Consider the following 20953-nt stretch of genomic DNA (forward strand, 5'->3'; position numbering starts at 1 on the left):
CAAACAGGCAGGATATAACCCCACCCACTTTGCCAGAGCACAGCTCCCACACCACTAGAGGGATATCTTCAACCACCAACTTACCATCCTGAGACAAGGCTGAGTATAGCCCACAAAGATCTCCGCCACGGCACAACCCAAGTGGGGGCGCCAACCCGGACAGGAAGATCACGTCAGTGACTCAACCCACTCAAGTGACGCACCCCTCCTAGGGACGGCATGGAAGAGCACCAGTAAGCCAGTGACTCAGCCCCTGTAATAGGGTTAGAGGCAGAGAATCCCAGTGGAGAGAGGGATTCTGCCCCCAAGCCATTAAACTGCTGAACAATTAATCAAATGGCCACCCGGACTATTTACATTGACTGACTTATTGTTATGTACTTTTATTGTGTTACTTTTTGATTACGTTTTTTTTACTTTAGTTTATTTAGTAAATCATTTCTTAAATATACAGCATTTCACTGTTGTATTCGGCGCATGTGAAAAATACAATTCGATTTGATTATTGTTTGTAGTTAAATCAAGAAGAGGAATAGAGACAGAGAGGGAATGATATGTGCAATAGTTCACTGTAATAATTGAGATTAGGGCTGACCCCAATTAGTCGACTGGTCGATTGTTAGGCTGTTTGTCGTCCAACCTTTTTTTTGTCGAGCAGTAGCAAATATATACACTGCTCAAAAAAATAAAGGGAACACTTAAACAACACAATGTAACTCCAAGTCAATCACACTTCTGTGAAATCAAACTGTCCACTTAGGAAGCAACACTGATTGACAATAAATTTCACATGCTGTTGTGCAAATGGAATAGACAAAAGGTGGAAATTATAGGCAATTAGCAAGACACCCCCAAAAAAGGAGTGATTCTGCAGGTGGTGACCACAGACAACTTCTCAGTTCCTATGCTTCCTGGCTGATGTTTTGGTCACTTTTGAATGCTGGCGGTGCTCTCACTCTAGTGGTAGCATGAGACGGAGTCTACAACCCACACAAGTGGCTCAGGTAGTGCAGTTCATCCAGGATGGCACATCAATGCGAGCTGTGGCAAAAAGGTTTGCTGTGTCTGTCAGCGTAGTGTCCAGAGCATGGAGGCGCTACCAGGAGACAGGCCAGTACATCAGGAGACGTGGAGGAGGCCGTAGGAGGGCAACAACCCAGCAGCAGGACCGCTACCTCCGCCTTTGTGCAAGGAGGAGTAGGTGGAGCACTGCCAGAGCCCTGCAAAATGACCTCCAGCAGGCCACAAATGTGCATGTGTCTGCTCAAACGGTCAGAAACAGACTCCATGAGGGTGGTATGAGGGCCCGACGTCCACAGGTGGGGGTTGTGCTTACAGCCCAGCACCGTGCAGGACGTTTGGCATTTGCCAGAGAACACCAAGATTGGCAAATTCGCCACTGGCGCCCTGTGCTCTTCACAGATGAAAGCAGGTTCACACTGAGCACATGTGACAGAGTCTGGAGACGCCGTGGAGAATGTTCTGCTGCCTGCAACATCCTCCAGCATGACCGGTTTGGCGGTGGGTCAGTCATGGTGTGGGGTGGCATTTCTTTGTGGGGCCGCACAGCCCTCCATGTGCTCGCCAGAGGTAGCCTGACTGCCATTAGGTACCGAGATGAGATCCTCAGACCCCTTGTGAGACCATATGCTGACATATGCACATTTGTGGCCTGCTGGAGGTCATTTTGCAGGGCTCTGGCAGTGCACCTCCTTGCACAAAGGCGGAGGTAGCGGTCCTGCTGCTGGGTTGTTGCCCTCCTACGGCCTCCTCCACGTCTCCTGATGTACTGGCCTGTCTCCTGGTAGCGCCTCCATGCTCTGGACACTACGCTGACAGACACAGCAAACCTTTTTGCCACAGCTCGCATTGATGTGCCATCCTGGATGAACTGCACTACCTGAGCCACTTGTGTGGGTTGTAGACTCCGTCTCATGCTACCACTAGAGTGAGAGCACCGCCAGCATTCAAAAGTGACCAAAACATCAGCCAGGAAGCATAGGAACTGAGAAGTTGTCTGTGGTCACCACCTGCAGAATCACTCCTTTTTTGGGGGTGTCTTGCTAATTGCCTATAATTTCCACCTTTTGTCTATTCCATTTGCACAACAGCATGTGAAATTTATTGTCAATCAGTGTTGCTTCCTAAGTGGACAGTTTGATTTCATAGAAGTGTGATTGACTTGGAGTTACATTGTGTTGTTTAAGTGTTCCCTTTATTTTTTTGAGCAGTGTATAAAAAAATGTATGGCACACGAGACACCTGTCTGATTTGTGCCCATCTCAGTGAACTAATTCATTGAGGAGGCTGAGACTAATCCATTCGGCGGCTGCGTGGATGACACAGTCCAAGAAGGGGTGTGGCAAAAATTCACAATGCAAGTCTCTCTCCAATGCGCGCTCTCCTGCAAATTTGTGCACATTCATTGTTTCAAAACTTAATTGTGTGGATTGTTTGCCTTGATTGTTAGTGTCTATCAATTCCCCATTTCATACGGTATATCACCAGTAGTAGCCTACTTTTACCGTTAATACCTATCATTTCTAATCTACAACATTTGGTTAGTTATGGTAATTTCTGTTAATGAATTCAATATATTTTTATTCCAGTCTTTTACTGTTCTCATTGTAGGAGTGGACAGGTTGTTTGCAGAGCGCACAACGTATGCTACACTTGTGAGAAACAAGTTTTGGTTTATTCCATTTTTTAGTTTTTTTTTGTGATGATTATACATAGAAGGAGGCCTATCGGCTACCTAGCCTATAAATGTGCCCATTTGGGGATCTGATAGTATTTCTGATTGGCGTAATGCACCACCACTAAAGAGCTGTGGAGCTTCTCAAAGTAATGTTTTCTTCACCTCAAACAACAAGCAAACAAAGTCTGTTTTTACATCCATTGAGAATGACAATAGTTCCTCAATGTATTTGGAAAAAATTCCATCACTCTTCCTTTCGATAACCACTCATCGTGAAGCTAAATGTCATGCTCTGGTCCAGTGGAAACGTCTACCTGATGAGCTCTTATCCCTTACCCAAAATAGCCTCCAGCTGTGTCTGTCCTGAGCTCCCTGGCATGGGAAACTCTGAGGGCACAGAATATTTTATACAATGTTGTAAGTTCATTGCAGACAGGCCATGGGTAGCCAATGTGATTCATAGGATATTTATTTTAATCAGGATATTTTCTACCTCCATGCTGATGTTTTTATTTGTTGGCTTTATGTAGGCTATTTGTACATAGTTGGCAATAGAAGTTATTTTTTAGGTTTGTATCGTTTTCATGTAGAGTTGGATAGAATTTTGATTAACCACAAGACAATGATTTTGAGATTTGAAGACGTTAATATACACTGAACAGAAATACAAACGCAACATGTGAAGCGCGGGAGGAGGATGATCAGGTTAAGTCCCTCTCTTCTGGGTATCTTGATCTCTGGCTCTCTCGAGTAATTTGTGGCTAATTTCATCAAACAGAATCAGACTAGCATATAGTTGATTTTATTAAAACACATAGGGTGTGTCTATTTATGGAAAAATATAAGTTTTAAAATTTTGTCCAATCGAATGTTTGAAAGAACAGACGACTTTTGGTTGACCAAGATTTTTATTAGTCGGGGACAGCTCTTATTGAGGGGCAGTCTCTAGTAGGGTAGAAGCCTTTGTGGTGCTGAGGATTGTCTGTAGGAGAGGACCTGCCGGCACTAGCAGAGAATCTGGCTGTGATGTCTGTACATTTGTAATCTAGGCTGCAGGTGTCTGTCTTATCAGTGCTAAACGTTAACATAGTTTCCTCATTATTAGGTTTCAGCAGTACAAGGATGTTAGGAGATTCACAAATGCAAATATAAGCAGTTAGTACAGGATGTTGCCACAGAGAGATGTTCAGTGACACATAGAGTATTTAGTGTGGAGTCCTAATTCATTTGAATGCACTACATCTAGAGTATGTAAAGTCATTTTTCTTTTAACATTCTCTCTCACTTGGCCAACGCTTTCCATTTCTCATAGCAGATTTCCGGGCACACTCTGTTGGCACTTGACTTGGTGGGTTTGGTGAATAAACCCTTAACCTTCTGCCTTCCTTCCTTTCTCTCTCTTCTCTTCTTCCTGTGCCCCTTTTCACCTCTCTGTCTCTTTAAACAACACCCCTTACCACCAAAAATGTCACATCACACACTTTCTGAATCACACAAACGCAAAAAGCTGGAAATGCATGTGTGGCCATGCCCCACAAAATAGGGCGTATTATCGAGGGGAGCCCTGCAGACCGCTGTGGGAAGCTGAAGGTGGGAGACCGTATCCTGGCTGTCAATGGCTGCTCTATCACCAACAAGTCCCACTCGGACATCGTCAACCTGATCAAGGAGGCCGGGAACACTGTCACGCTAAGGATCATTCCCGGAGACGGTGAGAGGACCTCTTCTGTCTCCCATCCCTAATGTTCCACTCATATATACCATCTAGACCAGGGCTGCACAACCCGTTTCCTGTAGAGCTTCTCTCCTTAGGTTTTTGCTCCAACGCTAATCTAGCAAACCTGATTCTAATAATTAGCTGGTTGATAATATTAATCAGGTTAGTTATAACTGGGGTTGGAGTGAAAACCTACAGGAGGGTATCTCTCCAGGAACAGGGTTGACCTGATCTAGACCGAAGACTGTCTCAGCCGCTAGGATCAACCTGTGTCAGGAATTATTTATCAGTTATTATCAGTTATGTAAACATGTATTGTATTGGAATATACAGTACCAGTCAAAAGTTTGGACACACCTACTCATTCAAGGGTTTTTCTTTATTTTTACTATTTTCTACATAGAATAATAGTGAAGACATCAAAACTATGAAATAACACATAGGGAAAGGGGGATACCTGGGCAGTTGTACAACTAAAAGCATTCAACTGAATTGTGTTTTCCGCATTTAACCCAACACCTCTGAATCGGAGAGGTGCAGGGGGCTGCCATAATTAACATCCACGGCTTCGGCGCCCGGGGAACTGTGGGTTAACTGCCTTGCTCAGGGGCAGAATGACAGATTTGTAATTGTCAGCTCGGGGATTTGATCCAGCAACCTTTTGGTTACTGGCCCAATGCTCTTACCACTAGGCTACCTAATGTAGTAACCAAAAAAAGTGTTAAACAAATCAAAATATATTTTATGTTTGAGATTTTTCAAAGTAGCCACCCTTTGTCTTGATGACAGCTTTAAACACTCTTGGCATTATCTCAACCAGTGTCATGAGGTAGTCACCTGGAATGCATTTCAATTAACAGGTGTGCCTTGTTTGGAATTTCTTTCCTTTTTAATGTGTTTAAGCCAATCAGTTGTAGGGGTGGTATAAGGTAGGGGTGGTATACATAAGATAGCCCTATTTGGTAAAATACCAAGTCCATATTACAGCAAGAACACCTCAAATAAGCAAAGAGAAACGACAGTCCATCATTACTTTCTGACATGAAGGTCAGTCAATCCGGAAGTTTCTTCAAGTGCGGTAGCAAAAACCATCAAGCGTTATGATGAAACTGGTTCTCATGAGGACCGCCACAGGAAAGGAAGACCCAGAGTTACCTCTGCTGCAGAGGATAAGTTCAGTAGTGTTAACTACACCTCAGATTGCAGCCCAAATAAATGCTTCACAGAGGTCAAGTAACAGACACATCTCAACATCAACTGTTCAGAGGAGACTGCGTGAATCAGGCCTTCATGGTCGAATTGCTGCAAAGAAACCACTACTGAAGGACACCAATAATAAGAAGAGACTTGCTTGGGCCAAGAAACATGATCAATGGACATTAGACCGGTGGAAATCTGTCCTTTGGCCTGGTGAGTCCAAATTTGAGATGTTTGGTTCCAACCAACGAAGCGTTGGTGAATGGATGATCTCAACATGTGTGGTTCCCACCGTGAAGCATGGAGGAGGTGTGATGTTGTGGGTGTGCTTTGCTGGTGAAACTGTCTGTGATTTATTTAGAATTCAAGGCACACTTAACCAGCCTGGCTACCACAGCATTCTGCAGCGATACGCCATCCCATCTGGTTTACACTTAGTAGGACTATCATTTGTTTTTCAACAGGACAATGACCCAACACACCTCCAGGCTGTGTAAGGGCTATTTGACCAAGAAGGAGAGTGATGGAGTGCTGCATCAGATGACCTGGCCTCCACAATCACCCAACCTCAACCCAATTGAGATGGTTTGGGATGAGTTGGACCGCATAGTGAAGGAAAAGCAGCCAACAAGTGCTCAGCATATGTGGGAACTCCTTGAAGACTGTTGGAAAAGCATTCCAGGTGAAGCTGATTGAGAGAATGCCAAGAGTGTGCATAGCTGGAGTGTGCAAAGCTGTCATCAAGGCAAAGGGTGGCTACTTTGAAGAATCTAAAATCTAAAATACATTTTGATTTTAACACTTTTGGTTACTACATGATGTGTTATTTCATAGTTTTGATGTCTTCAGTATTATTCTATGTAGAAAATAGTAAAAATAAAGAGAAATACTGGTACTGTATATACACTGAGTGTACAAAACATTAGGAACACCCTTTTGCCCTGATTTCATTCTTTGGGGCATGGAATCTACAAGGTGTCGAAACCGTTCCACAGGGATGCTGGCCCATGTTGATTCTAATGCTTCCGTCAGTTGTCAATTTGGTTGGATGTCCTTTGGGTTGTGGACCATTCAACAGGAAACTGTTGAGCGTGAAAAACCCAGCAATGTTGCAGTTCTTGATACACTCAAACCGATGCACCTGGTACCTACTACCATACCCTGTTCAAAGGCACTTAAATCTTTTGTCTTGCCAATTAACCATCTGAATGGTACACATACACAACCTCAATTGTCTCAAGGCTTAGAAATCCTTCTTTAAACTTAATCTACATACTGATTGAAGTGGATTTAACAAGTGACATCAATAAGGGATCATAGCTTTCAACCTGGATTCACCTGGTCAGTCTGTCATGGAAAGAGCAGTTGTTCCTAATGTTTTCTACCCTCAGTGTATATATACCTTTTGCTAAAGGAAAGCCTATCTCAGTACATCACCATCACACTGTTTTTACATTTCAAGTGCTCTAGTCAGTCTGAACACCCCCACAATGTTGACAGAGCTGCTTCTCTGGGATGTGAGGGAACTTTCTAGTGCAGTCGTGCCTTTCACATACTTCTGAAACATGCAAGAGTTATTCAACTGTCAGAGGCTGTCACAATGTGTGTATGTTTGTCTGTGTGTTAGGGCTAAAAGCTCTCGCTACACTGCACTAACACATCAGCCTGGACTGCTGTTTCATTAAGTGAGGGAGAATCAGGGAGAACGTCAGTGTAACCACTAGTCTTTGTCAACCTGCATGTTGGAGAAATTTGAACTATTTGTCCATGTTTTTGGCTGTTTTTATGGATGAACGCCTTTTTCTATAGAGCCATAGATGATTACACTGAGGCAAAATTGTTCTGCCAAGGAAACAGATAGAGGGCGGATGTTTTATAAAAGCATAGTTTGGGTTTGTGAGGGAGGGAGAGTTTGTATTTTGGGCTGAGAGGTTGTGTGTGTGTGTGTTAGATTGAGAATCCCTGTGTATTAGTGAGATATGTAGATTTATCCAGGGCAGGGTTGTCTCCTGCTGTTTAACACAGGGCTGTTAGGGAAGGAGATTTAATAAGGAGGCTGATTCCAAAATCACTGCAGGGAGACTCAGCGCTCTCTCTCTCTCCCCTTCCCCTCTCTCTTGCTTGCACTCTCTCTCTCTCTCCTTTCGCTTTCACTCTCGCTCTCTCTCGCCCTCCCCCTTCCCCTCTCTCTTGCTTGCACTCTCTCTCACTCTCACTCTCCCCCCTTTCTCTCACTCCCCCCTTTCTCTCACTCCCCCCTTTCTCTCGCTCCCCCCCTTTATCTTGCTCTCTCCCCCCTCCCGCTCTCTCCCCCTCCCTCTCTCTCTCCCCCCTCCCTCTCTCTCTCCCCCCTTCCTCTCTCTCCCCCCCTTCCTCTCTCTCCCCCCCTTCCTCTCTCTCCCCTTTCTCTCCCCTTTCTCTCTCCCCTTTCTTTCACTCTCTCTCCCCTTTCTTTCACTCTCTCTCCCCCTTTCTCTCTCTCTCCTTCCCTTTCTCTCTCTGCCTCGCTCTCCCCCTTTCTCTCACACTCTCTCTCCCCATTTCTATCGCTCTCTTACCCCTTTCTTTTGCACTCTCCCTCCCTCCCTCTCTCTCGCTCTCTCCTTTCTCTCACTCTCTCTCTTTCGCTCTCCCCCTTCCTCTCTCACTTTCCCTCTATATCTCCCCTTTCTCTCTCCCCCCTCTTTCTCTGCCCCCTTCCTCTCTCTCTCCCACCCCTTCCTTCCTCTCTTGCTTTCTCTCGTTCTCTCGCACGCTGTCCCTTCTCTCTCTCACTTTACCTCTATCACCCCCCTTCCTCTCTCTTTCTGTCTCTTCCTCTCTCTCTTCCCCTTCCTCTCTCTCTCTCTCTCTATTTCCTTCCTCTCTCGTCCACCTTTCTCTCTCTCTCTTCCCCCTTTCTCGCTCCCCTTTCTTTCTCTCGCTCTCTCTCTCCCCATTCTCTCTCTCTCTCTCTCTCCCCCTTCTCTCTCTCTCTCTCTCTCTCTCTCTCTCTCTCTCTCTCTCTCTCCCCCTTCGCTCTCTCCCCCTTCCTCTCTCTTTTTCTCTGCCTCTCTCTCCCCCTTCCCCTCTCTTCCGCTCTTGACCCCCTTCCTCGTTCTCTCTCTGCCTTTTTCTCTCGCTGCCTCTCTCTCCCCTTTCTCTCACTCTCTGCCTTTCTCTCTCTCTGCCTCTCTCTCCCCTTTCTCTCCCTCACGCCTGGCCTATCTCTCTCTCTCTCTCTGCCTCTCTCTCTCTCCCCCTTCCTCTCCCTCTCCCTCCCCTTCCTCTCTCTCACCCCCTTTCTCTCTCTCTCTCTGCCTTTCTCTCTCACCTAATATAGTCTGCATTGTGATGTAGTGTAAAAGCAACAAGGGAGAGATGGTGTGACCCTTACTCAGCCCCCTGGGTAGGCAGGCAGGGCTGAATTCTTCCTCCCATGAATTCTTCGATAAAATTGTCCTTTTCCCCTTCCATTCTCACAGTGGGAGAGACTGATCAGTGATACAGTTCAGTGCATTCTGCATCCTGTGTCCTCAATGTTTCAAGAGGGGCAAAAAAAAGAAAAGGTTGCAAACTGCACTAAAGTGGAAAGACTGGGAGGGAAGAAGGGATAGAGTATTGGAAAGAGGACAGTGGGAGAGAAGAAGGATGGGATGAGCGAAACAGAAATTGAGGGAGGAAAAGAAGAAGGATGGAGCCTGGGCTGCAGGCAGTTGACACTGGTGTGGAGAGAGGTCTATTTTAAGACATTGGGATGCATGGGCAGAGAGACGACTCATCAAACTCCGGGTCTCCCCAGCAATGACTACCCAGCAGGGTGGAATTAAACCCACTCGGCCCGTCCTCGGCTCGGCCTCCACCTTGATTGGCCGGCCCAGCGTCTCAGGGGCTGTGGTCTGAATGGAGAGTTAAGCCAATGGAATCCAAGGGGACTAGTGGGGGAGGGATGGATAGATGAGAGAGGAATTGAGCACAGTTTGTGGGGTTGTGAGTGGAATAGAGAGTAGGGGCTAGGATCAGGCTAGGGGTGGTAGTTGGGCTGAGAGCAGGGGCTAGGATCAGGCTAGGGGTGGTAGTTGGGCTGAGAGCAGGGGCTAGGATCAGGCTAGGGGTGGTAGTTGGGCTGAGAGCAGGGGCTAGGATCAGGCTAGGGGTGGTAGTTGGGCTGAGAGCAGGGGCTAGGATCAGGCTAGGGGTGGTAGTTGGGCTGAGAGCAGGGGCTAGGATCAGGCTAGGGGTGGTAGTTGGGCTGAGAGCAGGGGCTAGGATCAGGCTAGGGGTGGTAGTTGGGCTGAGAGCAGGGGCTAGGATCAGGCTAGGGGTGGTAGTTGGGCTGAGAGCAGGGGCTAGGATCAGGCTAGGGGTGGTAGTTGGGCTGAGAGCAGGGGCTAGGATCAGGCTAGGGGTGGTAGTTGGGCTGAGAGCAGGGGCTAGGATCAGGCTAGGGGTGGTAGTTGGGCTGAGAGCAGGGGCTAGGATCAGGCTAGGGGTGGTAGTTGGGCTGAGAGCAGGGGCTAGGATCAGGCTAGGGGTGGTAGTTGGGCTGAGAGCAGGGGCTAGGATCAGGCTAGGGGTGGTAGTTGGGCTGAGAGCAGGGGCTAGGATCAGGCTAGGGGTGGTAGTTGGGCTGAGAGCAGGGGCTAGGGGTGGTAGTTGGGCTGAGAGCAGGGGCTAGGATCAGGCTAGGGGTGGTAGTTGGGCTGAGAGCAGGGGCTAGGATCAGGCTAGGGGTGGTAGTTGGGCTGAGAGCAGGGGCTAGGATCAGGCTAGGGGTGGTAGTTGGGCTGAGAGCAGGGGCTAGGATCAGGCAAGGGGTGGTAGTTGGGCTGAGAGCAGGGGCTAGGATCAGGCTAGGGGTGGTAGCTGGGCTGATAGCAGGGGCTAGGAGTAGGCCACGGAGGGTTGTTGGAGAGAAATGAGGGGGTGGTTTGAAGTGGAGAGATGGTAGTTGTTACGTATTTATTTAAGGGCTACATTCAACCATAGGTAATTGATCACACAAATGATGTCATATTGAGATAGAGTGCTGTGATTAGATGAGAGTCGTGAGTGTACCACTCCATCCGGTCCAGGCTTCCATATGTCCCTGTTTGAGTAAATTACATCTTACCAGTGTAATAACGGCTTACGAAAGGTTTTGTGAAACTGCTCTTGTTTTTTTCCCTTTGTCCTCTGCATGCTTCAGTCTCCAGTCCCCTGACTCCCCCGCTCTCTCTTTCTCTCCTATCAGACTCCTCTAATGCATCACTACTGACCAATGCTGAGAAGATCGCCACTATAACAACCACTCACACGCCCCAGCAACAGGCTGCACCTGAACCCAGGTGAGAGGGATTCTGAGATTTGGAGTACCTAATTGACTAAGAACATGTATCTATGAGCAGTGATTTTTAACCTATATTTTGACATCTTTCTCATTCCAGAAACAACACCAAACCAAAACAGGAGTCCTCTTTTGAGTTCAAATCCCCCCAGGCCCCTCCTCCCCCCGCCCCAACAACACAACCTCCAGCCCAGGTAAGGACTTGTCCAGCGCCAACAAGGCCTGCCCCATCCAGCCCACTACACATCCTACAGCAATGTGTTCCGTTTAAGTGGTTGTCACACTAGGGAGATGCTTTATTCTGATACCATGTTGATAAGATCCTGAACAGAGCAGGGAGGGAGGGTGTTAGTCGGTGTCTGTGGCTCTGCGTGCCCTCTCGGCCCACCTCAAACCGCCCCCAGAGTCTAAACCATCTATGATTCATCTCACTCACCACCACTATGGAGCTCCGATCTATTAGGTGCGACTGTCCTCAAGGTGGCATTCATCCCCACACTGAAATACGAGCCGTCCCCAGACACAAACATTATCAAGTCCAGCCACCGGTGAATCACCAGTCTGACCTTGTCATGTGTGTGTTTGTGTGTGCGTGTGTTTCTCTCAGGATGCTGCGTTCTACTCAGTGGACTTGGAGAGGGAGAACAAAGGTTTTGGGTTCAGCCTGCGAGGAGGTCACGAGTACAACATGGACCTGTACGTGCTGAGGCTAGCCGAGGACGGAGCGGCCGTACGCAACGGCAACATGAACGTATGTATGAGCCCCGTATAGGAGCGTTTTGAAATCTGAAGTTGATTCATCATCTACTCATTGATGTGGTTATGTTATGCTGAATGCCTAATACAAAATGTGTTGTTATGTATGCCATGACCCATAAGCATGAATTGTTATTCTTTAAAGTCTATATTATGTAAATATACTGTCCTATGTGCTCTCAAGCTGTCATTTAACCTTTAATTTGATGAATTGTCTAAAAGCGTAAGAACATCTCATTCCCCTGGGTCCTATAGACAGATTGAAAGGGTTAATTGATTATCCTTTATTATTTGTGAATATGTGACGTGGAATTCCCTCGACAGAGAGAACACTGACAGATAACTTAAGGTGTAGAGGAAAACCTCTTCCCCTCTTGTAACATTGTGGATTTATAGAAATGTTTCCTTTACAGCAGTCAGAGCAGTTTTAACTATAATCTAACCTTCCCTCTCTGGCACCTCTTATGTTCCCTTCTGTCCCCTTTGTCCTGCTTTTTTCCCTCCCCTCTGCATCCCCTCTAACCTCTCTTCTCCTCCGTGTCCCTTCCCTACCTATCCTCACCCAATCTCTCTCTCTCTGCCTCACCCTCTTTCCTTTATCCTCCCCTCTCCCTCTTCGTCCCTTACACACTCCCCCCTTCTGTGTCTTACCCAATATCTTCCGCTGACACCCCCTCTCCCTACAATGTCATCACCTCCCACTCCTCCAATGTCTCCCCCTCTCCTCTCTCCCTCACTCCTCTCTCCCTCAGGTGGGAGATGAGATCCTGGAGATCAACGGTGAGAGCACCAAGGGCATGAAGCACGCCCGCGCCATTGAACTGATAAAAGATGGTGGCCGCCACGCCCACCTGGTCCTCAAGAGGGGTGACGGCTCGGTGCCTGAATATGGTGGGTCAATCTACGAAAACATTCCCTTTTCCCCTGTCTTCACCCCCTGAGCACAATGGGGAGAGGGACAGGGTGGGGTGCGAGAGGAACCCTGTCTCCTGTCCTGCTCTGTCCTGCGCTCCGGGCTCGGGACCTTCCACTAACTGCCACTGTCCACTGGGTGCGTCTGGTTCTACTCTGGGTGCTCTCTTCGGGTCTGGGTCAACTGCTGTCACCTGCTGTCACCTTTTAACCTTGTGCTGTGTGTCACTGAGTGGGGTGTGGCTTGGGGAGCAGGGCATTCTGTGATTCCCCAAGAATGAAAAGGGTCTACGGACCCATTGATAAAATAAAAACAATGAAAGAACTGCGAGGAGAGGGATAAAATCTTATCTTAAAGATGTAGTGTTTCTAAATGTGGATATGTTTATTGATTCTCAGAGTCGTTGCTGAATGATATTTTTTGGGTTGAAAAAAAATAAAAACTGGGAAATGCTCTCTGGTTGTATTGCATCTCCAAGCTTTGATATGACGTTATCAACATATTTATAATATTTATTGATGGTGAATGTAAGCTTCTGAGTTTAGGACTTCAGTTGAGAAATTAGAGCATTCTAATACTTTCTACCATTTCAATGGGAAATTCACAATACTTTGTTTGACATATTCAAAAATCCACAGATTTATTCTCATCTACTGTAACTGTCATTGGGAAGCTGTGATTCTGGAGACTGCACTCATTCCTGACAATTCAATTCCATTCAGCTCCACTTCTACAGAAATGTTTGTAAATGTACAGAGCCATGATCATGATCAACCCACATATTAATCTAGAAAGTATATGGCTGCATGAAGTTGTCAGTGTAAATCCAAATGTTTTTTTCTGAATCTTTTGTCGATTTTCCATAATATTTATGGAATATTTCATTTTAATTGTATTGATCTGTTGATTGATTGTCACAATTCATCTTAATGCATTCTTGATTTCTATTCATGTGATTTTTTGAGCTGAGAATATCTTATGTCTTTCCTGCACCAATATGACATCTCTGTGAGGTTGTATATTTTTTACAATTTTTCGTACTTTTAGTTTCCACCATTTGACATTTCATTTCTGTTAGCAATGTAAACTGCTTCATACGGTGTTGTGTGTGCGTCTCACTGTCTCTATGGGGTTGGGGTCTCTGTGTGTGTGAACACACTGTGAGTGTGTGCTGGGTTCCAGGACTTTCTCTGTAACTGATTGTTTTTTCCTCAAGGGTTGTGTTATTTTCTGGACTGTCTCTTTCTCCGAATGATCAAATAAACACCTTTTCCATTGGACAATAATTATTCTTCTGCCTATTGTTGTAGGATCTAAACCCTATGCCTTTCTCGTCTCTCTGTTTTATCTACCTTTCCTTTTGTTTCACTGGGCTCTTTCTTCCTTCAGCGATGGTTGCTCCCCATCTCACCGCATGTATGAGATCATCTAATGACAAGCTGGGAGATCCTAGTTCCTACCAAAATCAGACCATGGTTTGTAGCTGTCCTCTCTCTCTCTCTCTCCGATCTCTCTCTCTTGCCGTGCCTCTGCTCCATGCATAAGAATCCATTCACCCAGAATGCATTGCCAATGCCGCCGCCTCTGTTGTCATGTTGACTAGTTGGAATGGATTCACACATACCACATCTTGCATTTAACCTCTGGGAATGGCGTGTCCACTGCTGACATGCCGAAGCTTTCTTTCAATTCATGTCACGTTAGTTTGGTGATAGTGATTGTTGGACAATGGTAATGGTTTTTCTCTCCTAGACATTTTCTCAGCCAATCAATCAAGTAGTTACTATGACTTTTAGAAGCTGTCTTGTGACACTTTGATTACCATCCATGTGGTTTATTCACTGATCTGGTGAGATGGTTACAGTCAGGTAAGAACCAATAGAACTGCAGTCATTTTAATTAGGATCAGTAGTCTCCTTGATTAGTCCCTAAAACAATTCCGTGCTCCCTCTATCCATGGTGTTGAGCCCACTCCCAGCATTCTTTATAGAGTGCAATCTGAAAATAATGAGCAACCACGTTCTTCCTGAAACCAAACATGCTCATTCATTATTTACATCATTACTCAATTCAGAAACTCATCTTGGTTTTGTTAGTTGCATTAAATATTGATATCACATCAAAGGCAGAGCATGAGTGAGAGCATGAGTGAGAGCATGAGTGAGCATGAATTAGTCATGTCAAACAATCGAAATCAGCATCAACACCACGCAGCATCGTAATCAAACCATTGGTCCAACCATCAGTTGAGCCCCCTTCAGCTCCATAAAGCCAGACGCCACCCTAGGCTCCTTTTCCTGGGGACAGGTTTGTTGTGGAGAACGTCTCTGGGCTTTGGCTGTTCCACCAGTCCTCGCACAGTACATTGCTGCTTTTGGCTCATACATAGCAATACTAATATCAAACCATCAGCTGTGGCTGTGCATCCAAATTAAGAATTTAGCCGTGTTTGTTTGTTGACATTAACATTACAATTGGCAGTATTACTAATAATGTTAGATGCCTGGTTATTGGTCAGGGAGTCTGTGAGAGCATTGTGTTTCATCCAGCACCCTGTGTTATATGTCGTGTTCTATTCCAGACCCCAGCATCGACGGTGCCGGCCCAGCCGCAGGGGTACAAAACGCTTCGGAAATGAGCACCCTGCTCCACAACAACGCACCATCGGACACCAACACACCAGACCCTCACAAACCATCACGGAGCAAGGACAAGAAGGGCCACCACCATTCAAAACACAGACACCGGTCCCCGGACAAGAGGAGCAAGAGCAAGGGAGGGGCGTCTGGGGAGACAGGGGCCTCCTCCAATCAGTCCAAGAGAAAGGGCGACAAGAGCAAGAGGTCTGGTGGGGACAACCACGGCACTCACCAACACCACAACAACAGTAGCGGCCACCGCCACCGGAGACACCGCTCCCCTGATAAGGGTCGTAGCCGGGCCCGCAGCGCAGAGAAAACCCTGGACAGTAGACAAAGCCAAGGGCACAGAGAGAGGGAAGGCCGCTCCCCTGACCGGCACCACACCCACCGCCAGCGCTCTCCCTACAGGTCCCCTCGGCGCAATCGGTCACCCTATGGCCACCGCTCCCCCTATGGTCACCGGTCACCCTACCGCTCACGCCACCACTCCCCCACCCGCTACCACCGCACCCAGTCATCAGACCCCTACCGGCAGCCCTCCCCATACAGACGGAGGGGCCGGGAGCCAGAGAGGCCCAACGGGGGGGTGGCACCAGTGCTGAGGAAGCCTCCAGGCCCTGTGCCCAGCCCCTATCGTGAGGAGAGTGTGCTGCGGGAGCCTCCAGCCCTGGACCGGCTCAACAGGGAGGCCACGCTGTCGAGGGAGTCCAGGGAGCAGCGCCTGTTTGAGGAGGATAGCCTTCTGCTGAGGGCATCCACCCTGGAGCGTGACTACAGAGGAGATGGCCTGTTATCTGCTGCTGCCCGTGGCCAGAGAGGAGAGACCATGCCCAGGGTCCGTACCCCCGAGTCCGACAGCGCCTACAAGAGGTACAGCTCACTGCTGAGGGGACGCTCGCCTGAGAGGGTGGAGAGAGAGGCACGCTACGCCCCCAGAGAGGAGTCCCCAGACCCCCGCTACAGAGTCCAGAGTCTGGGCAGAGACATCTCACCTGTCAGGAGCTTCATAGAGCTGGAGGAGGAGGAGGGAGCAACAGCACCCAGGCTGAAGGAGTCTTACAGCACACTCAAGTCTGACATCAGCCGTGCTTCCAAAGCACCCCCGGAGCCCAAGCGGAAGGCTTACAAAGACAGCCCCAAAGATCTGAGCATCTGATGGGACGTCTGCTGTAACACAACCAGCCCCCCCCCCCCCTCTCACCGCCCCACGGCACCATGGTTCCCTCTCACCACTCAGCTCTACTCTTCACACAACAGAACACACCTGGACCCTGGATGAACCTAAATTATTGATTATATTACATTCCTGCGTTCCCACTAGACAGTGATTCCAAAACCTACAAACTTTTAATGACAGAAGTACAATATCTTATTTTTTTTCCTTTTAGTTTTTTTGGGGTCGTTTTTTGTGATTTGGTTAAGCATTGTACATTCATCAGAATTTTACAGAAAATGTAAAACCACAAAAAACAATGATGTGCCTAACAGTTCCATTAATGAGCGTATTTTTGTTTAGTTTTTGTTTGATATGAGACGGCCGTTTTCTCAGCCATCTGTCTGATGACTGGTATGTATTTGTCCACTGAGCCCAAGGAGGCAGGCAGCACACAGTTCCAGTGACTGGTGCCACCCACACAGATGCGGTGCATGTCTTTTTCTTTCTCTCCCCCAGTGCCACTGTTTTTTAGACATTTGACCAGACTATAGCACAAGCCTGCATTTGTTTGTATATTTTTGACTGCAGTATGTGTACATTGATGGGATAAAAACGAATGAAGGGAAAATAAAGTTCAACTACGATGGTGATGATGATAATGTTAAAATAAAAATAATATATTAAACATATCTTCAGTGTCCCTATTTTGGTATTTTTGTATTGTAATTGATCAGTGTCGGAATGTGAACAATTTTGACGTGAGTCTGTCTTACTACCTCATGAGATTCATAAGATAAAATATTGAAGATAGGCCAGAATGGTAGATTAATAATATAGTATAATATTTCAAACAAAGTAAAGTATGGTTTACTTGGATCTGTCTGTTTATAAACCAGTGTGGTCCTTTTCCCTTTATTCTTCAAATGAGAGAGGAAGAAAGCTGTGTCCTCAGTCAAGACGATGACAGGAGCCAATGGATGGGGACACCAAGGTCATGTACTCTTCTTCCCAGACCACAGACAGACAGAACGGCAGATGGTAGATGCAGACAGAGGCCAGTCAGTCAGGTGACCTGTGGAGGCCACTCAGGTTTATTAGAGGAAAACCTCTTCTATCAGCTGTCAGCTTCTGACCGGACAGATTGACAAAGAAATTGTTAGACATACCAGATTAAATATCTGGTCATGGCCTGATCAATAAAGTTGTCTCATAATGAAGCCAGACAATTTGAGACGTGCTTGGATAATAAGCCTTAAAATATTGTCTGAATTGCAAATAATTTCCAGTATTATTCTTTTCCTTGTTTATAACTATGGGTCTGGGTCTGTTTTAACTATAATACATTTTAGGAACATGCCAGTTTCTTTTAAGAATATTTTTCTCCTAAAAGAAAGTATGACTTTGATGGTTGTTTTTTTAATATTTTCTGTAGGTGCCATAATATATATGATGAATATGGCTGACGTTTTACATTCTCCCAACCAATAGTGCTATTTGGTTTGTTTTTTTGTGTAAGTTATTTTTTTTACTTATTGTGTACATAATGTTGTTGCTACCATCTCTTATGACCTAAAATAACTTCTGGACATTAGAACAGCGATTTCTCTCCACGAACTGGAAGAAAGTTTTTCCTTTAACGAGTCCGACGAGAAGGATATCCTGCTTTCACTGGAACAAGACCAGATCCCCGCCTTTTGTGTGAAGAAAAGACGCAGGAAAAGGGGCCGCAAATCGGGCACCCTTCTGAGAATCCGTAGGCGAGCGAGTAAACTCCCACTGTCATCCGTTCTTGCTAACATGCAATCATTGGAAAATAAAATTAATGACCTGCAATTAAGATGATCCTACCAACGGGACATTAAAAAATGTAACATCTTATGTTTCACCGAGACGTGGCTGAACGAACATGCGGACAATATAGAGCCAGCGGGATTTTCCATGCACCGGTAGAACAGAGACACTACCTCTGGTAAGACGAGGAGGGGTGGACGTGTGTGTCTATTTGTCAATAACAGCTGGTGCGCGATGTCTAATATTAAATAAGTCTCAAGGTATTGCTCGCCTGAGGTAGAGTACCTTATGATATACTATAGACCACACTATCTACCAAGAGAGTTCTCATCTATATTATTCATAGCAGTCTATTTACCACCACAGACCGAAGCTGGCACTAAGACTGCTCTCAACCAACTCTATAAGGCCATAAGCAAAGAAGAAAATGCTCACCCAGAAGCGGCGCTCCTAGTCGCCAGGGACTTTAATGCAGGCAAACTTAAATCAGTTTTACCAAATTTTTACCAGCGTGTCACGTGTAACCAGAGACAAAAAAATCCTAGACCACCCTTACTCCACACACAGAGATGCATACAAAGCTCTCCCCTGCCCTCCATTTGGCAAATCTGACCATAATTCTATCCTCCTGATTTCTGCTTACAAGCAAAAACTAAAGCAGGAAGTACCAGTGACTCGCTCAATATGGAAGTGGTCAGATGATGCGGATGCTACACTACAAGACTGTTTTGCTAGCACAGACTGGAATATCTTCCGGGATTCATCCAATGGCATTGAGGAGTATACCACCTCAGTCATCGGCTTCATCAATGGGTGCATCGACGATGTCATCCCAAGAGTGACATATCCCAACCAAAAGACATGGATTACATGCCACAACTTCATCAAGCTAAAGGCTAAAGCTGCCGCTTTCAAGGAGCGAGAGACTAATCAGGACACTTATAAGAAATCCTGTTATGCCCTCAGACGAACCATCAAACAAGCAAAGCGTCAATACTGGATTAAGAGTGAATCCTACTACACCGGCTCTGACACTCATCATATGTGGCAGGGCTTGAAAACTATTACGGACTACAAAGGGAAACCCAGATGCGAGCTGCCCAGTGACGTGAGCCTACCAGACGAGCTAAATGCCTTTTATGCTCGCTTCGAGGCAAACAACACTGAAGCATGCACGAGAGCATCAGCTGTTCTGGATGACTGTGTGATAACGCTCTTGGTAGCTGATGTGAACAAAACCTTTAAACAGGTCAATTCACAAAGCCGCTGGGACAGACGGATTACCAGGACGTGTACTCAAAGCATGCGCAGACCAACAGTCAAGTGTCTTCACTGACATTTTCAACCTCTCCCTGACCGAGTCTGTAATACCAATAGGCATAGTCCCTGTGCCCAAGGAAGCGAAGGTAACCTGCCTAAATGATTACCGCACCGTGGCACTCACGTCGGTAGCCATGAAGTGCTTTGAAAGGCTGGTCATGTCTCACATTAACAGCATCCTCCCGTAGACCCACTCCAATTCGCATGACGCAATTGCACTCCACACTGCCCTTTCCCACCTGGACAAAAGGAACACCTATGTGAGAATGCTGGACATTGACTACAGCTCAGCGTTCAACACCATAGTGCCCATAAAGCTCATCACTAAGCTAAGGACTCTGGGACTAAACACCTCCCTCTGCAACTGGATCCTGGACTTCCTGATGGGCCGCCCCCAGGTGGTAAGAGTAGGTAACAAAACATCTGCCACACTGAGGCCCCTCAGGGGTGTGTATTTTATTAGCCTTTATTTAACTAGGCAAGTCAGTTACGAACAAATTCTTATTTTCAATGATGGCCTAGGAACAGTGGGTTAACTGCCTTGTTCAAGGTCAGAATGACAGATTTTTACCTTGTCAGCCCGGGGATTCAATCTTGTAACCTTCGATTACAAGTCCAACGCTCTAACCACTAGGCTACCTGCCGCCCTTATTTAGTCCCCTACTGTATTCCCTGCTCACCCACGACTGCGTGGCCAAACACGACTCCAACACCATCATTAAGTTTGCCGACAACACAACAGTGGTAGGCCTGATCACCTACAACAATGAGATGGCCTACAGGGAGGAGGTCAGTGAACTGGTAGTGTGGTGTCAAGACAACAACCTCTCCCTTAATGGGAGCAAGTCAAAGGAGATGATCGTGGATTACAGGAAAAGGCGGGCCGAAAAGGCCCCCATTAACATCGACAGGGCTGTAGTGGAGCAGGTCGAGAGTTTCAAGTTCCTTGGTGTCCACATCAACAACAAACTAGAATGGTCCAAACACACCAAGACAGTCGTGAAGAGGGCACGACAAAGCCTATTCCCCCTCAGGATACTGAAAAGATTTGTCATGGGTCCTCAGATCCTCAAAAGGTTCTACGGCTGCATCATCGAGAGCATCCTGACTGATTGCGTCACTGCCATGTACGGCAACTGCTTGGCCTCCGACCGCTACGCACTGCAGATGATAGTGCATACGGCCCAGTACATCACTGGGGTCAAGCTTCCTGCCATCCAGGACCTCTATACCAGGCGGTGTCAGAGAAAGGCCCAAAATTGTTAGACTCCAGCCACCCTAGTCATAGTCTGTTCTCTCTGCATTACCGGAGCGCCAAGTCTAGGTCCAAAAGGCTTCTTAACAGCTTCTACCCCAAAGCCATAAGACTCCTGAACAGCTAATCAAATGGCTGCCCAGACTATTTGCATTGTCCCCTCCACCCCCTCTTTTACGCTGCTGCTACTCTCTGTTATTATC

At 46.7% G+C, this 20953-nt stretch overlaps 1 protein-coding gene across 13 annotated transcripts in view; it reads left to right on the forward strand.

Moving 5' to 3' along the window:
* The window catches only part of LOC139557485 (membrane-associated guanylate kinase, WW and PDZ domain-containing protein 1-like), a 169916-nt gene extending 152843 nt beyond the window's left edge, over positions 1-17073 (forward strand). For 7 of the 13 annotated variants that reach the window (XM_071372375.1, XM_071372393.1, XM_071372383.1 and 4 more), the window contains 6 exons: positions 4206-4409; positions 10825-10918; positions 11018-11111; positions 11525-11668; positions 12426-12564; positions 15168-17073. In XM_071372375.1, coding sequence (XP_071228476.1) covers positions 4206-4409; positions 10825-10918; positions 11018-11111; positions 11525-11668; positions 12426-12564; positions 15168-16384 — 1892 coding nt within the window. In that variant the 3' untranslated portion in view covers positions 16385-17073. Of the gene's footprint in view, positions 1-4205; positions 4410-10824; positions 10919-11017; positions 11112-11524; positions 11669-12425; positions 13873-13975; positions 14062-15167 lie in introns of those variants that run through there. The other 6 variants (XM_071372459.1, XM_071372486.1, XM_071372477.1 and 3 more) reach the window with 4 other exon arrangements.
* The last annotated feature ends 3880 nt before the right edge of the window (positions 17074-20953 follow it).

The sequence above is a fragment of the Salvelinus alpinus genome, chromosome 2, assembly GCF_045679555.1.
Source record: "Salvelinus alpinus chromosome 2, SLU_Salpinus.1, whole genome shotgun sequence".
NCBI classification, from domain to species: Eukaryota; Metazoa; Chordata; class Actinopteri; order Salmoniformes; family Salmonidae; genus Salvelinus; species Salvelinus alpinus.